The sequence below is a fragment of the Pundamilia nyererei genome, unplaced genomic scaffold, assembly GCF_000239375.1.
Source record: "Pundamilia nyererei isolate P.nyererei 1_Seehausen unplaced genomic scaffold, PunNye1.0 scaffold00025, whole genome shotgun sequence".
Lineage (NCBI taxonomy): Eukaryota > Metazoa > Chordata > Actinopteri > Cichliformes > Cichlidae > Pundamilia > Pundamilia nyererei.
Window position 1 is genome coordinate 261,018 of NW_005187426.1, and position 8,514 is coordinate 269,531.

At 37.5% G+C, this 8,514-nt stretch overlaps 1 protein-coding gene across 1 annotated transcript in view; it reads left to right on the plus strand.

The window, feature by feature from the left end:
* dnaja2a (DnaJ heat shock protein family (Hsp40) member A2a) overlaps positions 1–4,288 on the plus strand; it is a 9,761-nt gene extending 5,473 nt beyond the window's left edge. Inside the window, exons 7-9 of the mRNA XM_005727523.2 lie at positions 1,647–1,791; positions 2,063–2,190; positions 3,166–4,288. Coding sequence (XP_005727580.1) covers positions 1,647–1,791; positions 2,063–2,190; positions 3,166–3,354 — 462 coding nt within the window. The 3' untranslated portion in view covers positions 3,355–4,288. The remainder of the gene's footprint in view (positions 1–1,646; positions 1,792–2,062; positions 2,191–3,165) is intronic.
* The last annotated feature ends 4,226 nt before the right edge of the window (positions 4,289–8,514 follow it).

An 8,514-nucleotide genomic window follows, 5' to 3' on the forward strand; every position in this document is an offset into this window, starting at 1 on the left:
TGGGCTCCCCAGCCTAAGGGTTCATCTTTCGGCATCTTACAATGCTGTGATTGCAGCCACACAGTGGACCAAAGGAAAAAGGATTTTGTGTAGTAGCTGAACACAGTGTTCCTGGAAATGAAGAAAAGGAGTGTTTCTGTTCACTGAAAAATCAGCGCTTATGATTCTACATGGTTGAAGTGTTGAGTTCCTGGTTTGCATTAACAACGCTTGTAGCTGGATGCCAAAAAGTGATGGGTGTCCTCTCATAAAATAAAGTTATATTGACATCATGAGTGGTGGATTGATAGGCTAATCAGTCTTGTGATGCTGATCTTTTTTTCAAGAGCAATTCAACTAAATGTTGTAATTTTAATAAAACAGACAAATCGTAATGAAGCTTATTTGTCGTAATGGTGCCAAATTCAGAAATATGCAAGCCACTTACCTTACTCGGCTGAGGTAAATAAAGACCCTGGTAAATGTTAAAGGAAATGGGTTGTGGATGGTTTTGGCTTAACTAGAACACCACCCAGAGCTTCAGGAGTGCCTCTGGCTCCTTCTCCCACAGGATGTCTATCTTTAATGTCAAAATATGTCATTCATAGACATCTGTAGCATAATGAGTTGGTACAGCCAGCAGCAACAACACATAAAACACTGATCATGGAACATCAGTACTCTTTATGAAATGGCACTATATCAAAAGGTCTGAAAATCATTTGAAGTAGTACAATAAAAAGTATTTAAGAAAAAAACTACTTGTCTGTGTATACAGGAATACATTCTGACAGCATCCTATTGAGTAAATTAGTAACTTTTTTGTGCTATACTTGTTTGTACTATTGATTTCTAACAAATGCTCTAAGGCAGAGGTGTTTAGTGTTCGGATACAATACAGTTTACAAAAATGTGATGGTGCAAACTTAATTGTTTTCTAATAATTAATAAAAAATAATTAAAATTGACAAAGCATTACAGTGCCAAAAAAAGCTAGCTTGTGGAACAGTGTGAATTTAAAGTACAAGGCCTCTACTGAGTGTTGCATTATGGGTTGATGTTTGTCTTGTTAATTCTAGCCTTTTGATAAGATATTTATTTGCCTGTCAGTTTAGTGTGCAGGAGTTCTTAAAGCTGTTGTGTAACGCATTTTACTGCAACATAAGAAAGAAATGTTACAAAACTCCAAGTTCATAGCCTCCCCCAATGTCTTGACTGCCAAATTACACCATGAAGAAGCATTGTCACACAGTCAATTATAGCTGTCACAGATGACGAGCTCAAAAGACACTGTCAGAGAAAATGATTCTGACCACTTTAAAAGGCTATCAGTCACAGACAAAAGCAATTTGTTCTGACAATTATCTGTTACCGTGTTTAATGTGGTTTTTATGAGAGAATAGGCTTCAGCGATGAGAACTCTTTGAATTATTGGAATAAAAAAAACTTTTTTTTCCCCCCCTAAAATTGACTAACCTCCACTTCTGCTTTAGCCCCAGCTTTATTCAAAGGTAATGATATACAGTGACATGCTTTCCCACACTGTCATATTTGGTATATCAGGAAATGATGCTTTGTTTGTTTGGTTTGTTTGTTTTTAAATCTGTTAGAACTGTGACGATTTCATCTATTAACAGATATTACTAACAATCTCTCTCTATTTTCAGACATATAGACGAGATGGCAATGACCTCTTCATGAACCACAAGATTGGGCTGGTGGAGGCGCTGTGTGGTTTCCAGTTTATGTTGAAACATTTAGATGGAAGACAAATTGTTGTTAAGTACCCTGCTGGCAAAGTCATTGAACCAGGTAAACATCCATTTTTAACATTGCTTTTCTTACTAAATTTGTCAGGAACAGACTGCATCATTATTCAAAGCCCTGACGTGGTTGCCAGATAAGTGTATTAGCCTAGCAGGTGTCCAGCTTTGGGCTTTATTGGCAGAGAGTTTCTATCATTGTAAAGATGTTCTTCACACTAACACTGGGGGGTGGGTTTACCCTAAATCCCCAGTGCTGGAAATACTGTTTAGAAAAATGTGATTAAGTCTAATTTTAAACAAACGGCACTCTTTTCTAGGCTCTGTCAGGATGGTGCGGGGAGAAGGCATGCCACAGTACCGAAACCCTTTCGAGAAAGGAGATCTTTATATCAAGTTTGATGTCCAGTTTCCTGACAACAATTGGATCAGCCCTGAGAAACTTGGGGTATGACAGATTTGTGCTTTTAATTTACTGTCTTTAATCTTCTAATTTTGATTTGTCTCATTATAGACAAAGACCAAAGCTCATTCTTCGTACTTAGAAGTAATTACAAAACTCTCCTTCATAGGCAATTTTTTTTCCTCCATATAATTAGATTAAGACATTAAAACTATATTCCAAACAGACTTAAGTCAGCGAGTCATTTACAGTTGAGTTCAAATATATTATTTAAATCTCTCTGAGGGGGCATCAGTGATGGCAGCACACGGAGGCAGTAAATAGATTTGCTCTTTTATCAGCAGCTTTGAAACAAGCAAGGAAAAAGGGAAATATTGGCAGCAGTGTTGATGGAGAAAGGCCACAGCACACCTTACTTTGAACAACAGCTGCTTTAACTTGAAAAATATACATGATTTTCAGACAGCTCAGCAGTGAGTTAGCTATCTGACCTGTAACACGTTCACATGTAGGACTGCTGTTTTTCTTGGGTGGAAAGCAATTTATATGTGTACGGTTAGTGGGGAGAAACCCAAGGTGCATGTTTTCTCAAAAGATTTTTTCTACTATGTCTTCAGAGTCCTTCACATAATCTGGTTTTGGTCTGAAGAGAAAGTATGACCTGTTTGTTTGTTGTCGTTCTTTTAAAGAGGGGGAAAAAGATATTAATTTCATTCAGACTTTAAATACGTGAGTAAACTTACATGTTCCTTTAAGGGATCGGCCCTTCTTAACAATTCCATTCAGCGATTTGATTCCTTCTTGTGATGAATGTGAAAGTACTTAAATTCTGTCACGCTTGTCTTTCTGGCTGAGGATGGAAGTGAATTTCTTCCTGAGACAACACCCCTTTTCGCTCTCTCTCTCTCCTTGTAGCAGTGCACTCATGACCCCACAACCTTCTGACACCAGAGAATGGTTAGAAATCCCAATGAAGCTGCCTGTTAAAGCTGTATTTTGAAAATTGTTTTCCCTGTGAAGGAGCTGGAAGACATGCTGCCCTCACGGTCAGAGCCACCCATCATCAGTGGAGACACGGAGGAGGTCGACCTGCAAGATTATGACGTCAGCCAGAGCTCGTCATCTGGTAACCGCAGGGAGGCTTACAATGACAGCTCGGACGAAGAGGGCAGCCACCACGGCTCGGGAGTACAGTGTGCCCACCAGTAATCTCATGCGCTTTCCCACTCTGACATATACACATACAGACACACACAACCCATGAGCTAGATGGGAGAAAATGTATGAGTTGCAGACTAAACAAAGGCAGGTCAGGCTCAGTAGCTCCTCAGACACAGATCACAATCACACTGACTCGTGCACAAGTTGTTGATTGTTTGAAATATTGTGCCCTTGAATCATTTTGATTTTTGTCTGAGGAACTAACACTGGTGCAGCCAGAGACAGATCTAGACACTTTAAACAGCAACTTTAGCTAAAAATTCATATAAAATATTTAAGATGTAATGAAACAAGTGGTCGCCTCAGTGAACACCATGTTAGGATGACGATCTTCTGTTCATACAGACTTCACCCAGCCACCTTTCTCTTCCTCTGTCATGGCTGATAGTCCAGTGTCCTGCTAATTGGAGCTCAAGATCAGTAAAAAGGAATGTTTCTTTGTGACATGGGTTCTGTTTTCATAGTATTTACATTAATTTAAAAGACTAACCAATGTGCAAAGACAAAGCAGCTGAGCAACGTGACATGCAGATCCTCGGACTTATGCATTCATGGACTTGTCGACTCGGCGCCATTTGTAGGATTTGTTTTCTGATTTTTACAGCTTTAGTTTCTTTCTAGGTTTTTACGTGTTGTTTTTTTTTTTTGTTGTTGTTTTTTTTCCTGTCTTTACTTTTTAATTCGAACAGAAAATTCATTAAGTGTGTATATCACTGAAGTGGTTGTTGGTAAGCTTCATCAGCTGCTGTATTTCAAGGCTGTGTGATTTAAAAATAAATAAATAAAAACCTATAGTCTGTACCTGTGCTGAGACCATGTGCATGTACAAAGCTTTGGTTCCCGCACTTGTCAAACATCCAATAAAGCAGCACACTTCTCAAGAAATGTCTATGAAGTTGTTGAATAAACTGTTGAAATATCATTCGTAGTGTGTTACATTGATTTTTGCAATGTTTTTCTTTTTGCCACCAGAAGTAGTAGGCTAGAAATAAGTTGAAGCCATCAGAGTTTTGAAATGGCTCACTAGGGGAAAAAAGTTGTTCTTTCTATACACAATGTGTCAATGACGAGAACTAATCCAAGGATCCTGCCAACTATTCTCTGGAGGTACTGTATGACTAAATCAAAAAACATTTCCATCCTCAGTCAGCTGTCATCAGTGAACGGGATCGCACACTGTCCTAAAAGCAGTCTGAGTGGAAAGACATGCCAATGAAACTACAATACTGTGACCTCTGTAGTTCTTGAAGAGGCAGCTGATCACTGCTTCTTCCATTAGTATTTGTGTACAGTGTAAACTGTTGAATGGGTTGAGAAGCACGCATATATACATGCATATACATTTCAACTGGTCATGCTGGTAGCTTTGGTTAGTGGTGCTGATTTAAGTAGTGTTGCCATTTAAGTGTCCTGTGATGTGGTTTATTGACTTCAATGTGAGGAACTCTTAGTGACCTGAACATCAGGCATCTATCGGCCCTTTCAGTGTCATTTATAGAGTGAAACAGCTAAAACCAAGCTATTTAATTAGTGTGGATCATGTCCTACCTGTGCCAATGACCCTTGTGTTTAACAAATCTCAGCTACGTCTTCTTTGTAATCATCAAACTTTTATTAGAGTTCAGAAAAACCTGTGTAAATGCTGGTATCTGATAGGTCACTGAGGAATTTCCTTCATCAGTGCTTGTTTTAGAGGGCTCCTGACATTTGTATTCTATTGGAAAATGCAGTAAGTTATGAGCCATCAAACAAATATGGAACAATGCAAAATAGTGATAATATTGAAGAAGTCACTTGTTGACCCATTAGCGGGGGGCCCTTAAACAGTTCTTTTTTTGGTGGTCATAGTAGTAATGCTAGCGAAGGAGGCAAGGGTTTTGTGTTGCAGTGTGGTGCAGATTAACAGAAAACAAAAATCTGTTTTACAGTTTTCCCAAATTTGGGGATAGTGGAGTATGTAGGAAATGTAAGAAAGTTAAAATGACAATCTAGTAAAAGTCTTTTATTTTAATTTTAACAAGTACATAAGTAATAACAAAATCATTTTATTTCCAATTTTGCTGTGTCAGTGTGAAAAACAATCGTTATTATTTATGGTTATCGTGTAAGTTTAAAGACAAGCTTAGACAGCATTTTCACATTGACTTTTCATTATGGAAAGGATGGAATTTTCTTTAGTGCTAAGTCAGTTTTAATTTATGGCAAAGATGAAGTTAGCTACTTCACTGTAGAAGCAAACCCTAAAGTGCTTAGTAAAAGGGTGCCGAACATAAGGCCCGGGGGGTGTAAACGGCCGTCAAAGACTCAAAATGCATCCAGTTGATTGCTTTGGATAGGTGCATTTTCATAAATTTGAGCCTACCCCTTTTCCTATTTATAAGGACCGCCCCATGGCCTTTCATACTTATTTACCAATGTATTAGACAGAATCTTTTTTTATTTTATTTCACCATCTACTATACTTACTATACTATACTACACTCTTGGTTTTATAATGACAATTTAACCCCCGAAATGTCAGACTGACAGATTTCTTTCTTCATACTGTTGACATTGCACTTGTTTTTGTTATATTATAGCATTAAACATGTAGTAAACTTCTTTGTACAAGAAAGATCAGTTTCACTGGTCCAGCTAGCTTAAATCAACGTCCATTGACTAGATGGACTTAAACAATGAATAACAAAATACAAGGAAACTTAGACCCAAACTAATAACAGCTACAACAAGAACTTAAGAAAGATTCACTTTTTTCTCAAGGATAAGGTTTGTCAACTCATGGATTATTTCTCCATTTTCTTTCTCAAGTTTCTTGCATCTTTTCTCCACATCTTCTAATTCTGCTTCATTTGTTTTCTGTTGTTGCTTTTGCACCTGGATTTTAGTGTTCTTGTTCTTCAAGTAGTTAGAAAGTTCCTGAAGTTCTGTGTTTTTTCTCAGCATTTCATTGATGCTACTCTGCATCTCTGAGCATTGTTTTTCCGGCTTTTTCTTTTCTCCCTCCAGTTCAGTTGTTTTGTACTTCCTTTTTGTTTTGTTTTTTCCTCTGAAGAACAAGTTTTTCTTCTTTCAGTTTCATGCTCCTTCTCTTGAAGTATTTCTTGATTTTTGAGCAGTGTTTCATCAAGAGTTATTTGGAGCACCTTGTATTTTTCTCATCTCTTCAAGTTTGCAATCCATTTCTTTCTGTTGTGTGTCCTGTTGTTCTTTTTCTCAAAGAAAATCTTTATTTCTGTGCAGTGTTTTGTCGAGCCTTAATTAAAGCACTCTGGATTTCCCCCCCCATGTCTTCAAGCTTGGTGTCCATTCCTTTCTCTTTTATCTCTTGTTGGTTTCTCTCTTGGAGCAGCTGTTGATTTTTGTGCAATGTTTTGTTATGCTTTACCTGCAGCCTTGGAGTTTGGACTGCATGTCTCTCTGCTCGATGTCCTGTTGTTTCTTCTCTTGGTGGATTTCTTTATTTTTTCCAGAGCTTCATCAAGCTTTACTTGCAAGCCTTCGTTGTGTTTCTCTGTGTTCTGAAGCTTGCAATCCGTTTCTTTCTGTTTCATGTCCTGTTGCTTCTTCTCTTGAAGCATCTCTTGATTTTTCAGCAGTTTCACTAAGAGTTATTTGGTGCATTTTATATTTTTCCTCTTTCTCTTGAGGTTTGCAATCCATTTCTTTCTGTTGTGTGTCCTGTTGTTCTTTTCTTGAAGAAACTTTATGTCTGTGCAGTGTTTTATTGAGCTTTATTTGGAGCACTCTGGATTTTTCCTTCATGTCTTCAAGCTTGCTGTCCATTTCTTTCTTTGAACTCTATGTCATGTTTTTTCTTCGCTTGGAGGATTTCACTATTTTTTTCCAGAGCTTGATCAACCTTTTCTTGGAGCTCCTGATTCTTTTTGTCTTGCACAGCCCATTGTTTCTCCTCAATAATACCTTCTTTTTCTTGAAGCTGGTAGGACTGTTTTTTTTTTCATTCAGCACTCTTTCACTCATTTTCTTGCCTCAGGGACATAATCTTTTCTCTGTTCATGAGATTTTCATTCTGCATTTCTTCAAAGCGCTTCTCCTCTAGTTGTACGTGTTCACCCCAAGGAAGAGAGCTGAGGTAAGGGTCTAGGGGTTCATCCCATGGAAGACAGCTGGGGTCAACTTCTTGTCTTTCTTGATCATTTCTCTGTATCTTTTATATATATATTTTTTAATTATTCAACTTTATTCAACAAAAATTTACAATGTATTTCAATCGGGAGACCCTTCAAATCCTCATTCAACTTATTCGTCTTTCAACTCTAACTACTTCCACATATGTTGACCCACAGATACCATTTAAACTTTAAAACGAAGTCAAGCTATTCAACTTGTATTTATCTTTTCAATATCTTTTATACTTTTTTATTCAGTTCCAGTTTAAGTTTCATGCTTTATTTTCTAATGTACATTTTAAACATGCTCGGCTACTTGCCAGCTTCAAAACCCCTGAAATACAGACACACAGAGACATACACTCACACAGAAACACACACATACATGTGCGCGCACACACACAGCGCAAATATTCAGTTTTTTTCTCATCTACATTTTAAACATCTTCAGCTACTTTCCAACTTTGAAACTTCTTCATCTGTGTGAACTTTAGCTTTCAACAGTTCTACACTTCAGCCTTCAGGTGAATGTTTCGTCCTATTTTAGCTCATTCAACATTTTTAACAACATTCAGCAGCCATTTCAGCTCAAAACATTCAACTATCAGCATTTACACTGCAGTTTCTTCAGAAAATGCATTTTCTAGTTCTAAATGTAGGGGAGACCGGGGATAGTTGTAACGTGGGTCAATTGTAACACTTCCAATTTCTCCGATCAGGGCTAAGTTTCAAATTATGTGACTCATCCTGTGCATGCCCAACTCAGTTCTGCTATCACATGTGAAAAATCAGCACATTTTGTCAAACACAGACAATTTAACACGAAAAAAAGTAATTTGTATGCCAAAAAGTAAGTTTTTCTACTTTATTTCAATTTCTAATACCATTATCTGCTTTGCAGTTAAACTCATCAAACTTGAATTATGTTATTTGTTTGTCTATGGGGATATATTCTGTGTAGGTCTTTAGTGCTAATGTTTTAGCCGTTGGCTGTAATGTTAGCTAGTTCATGGCTATA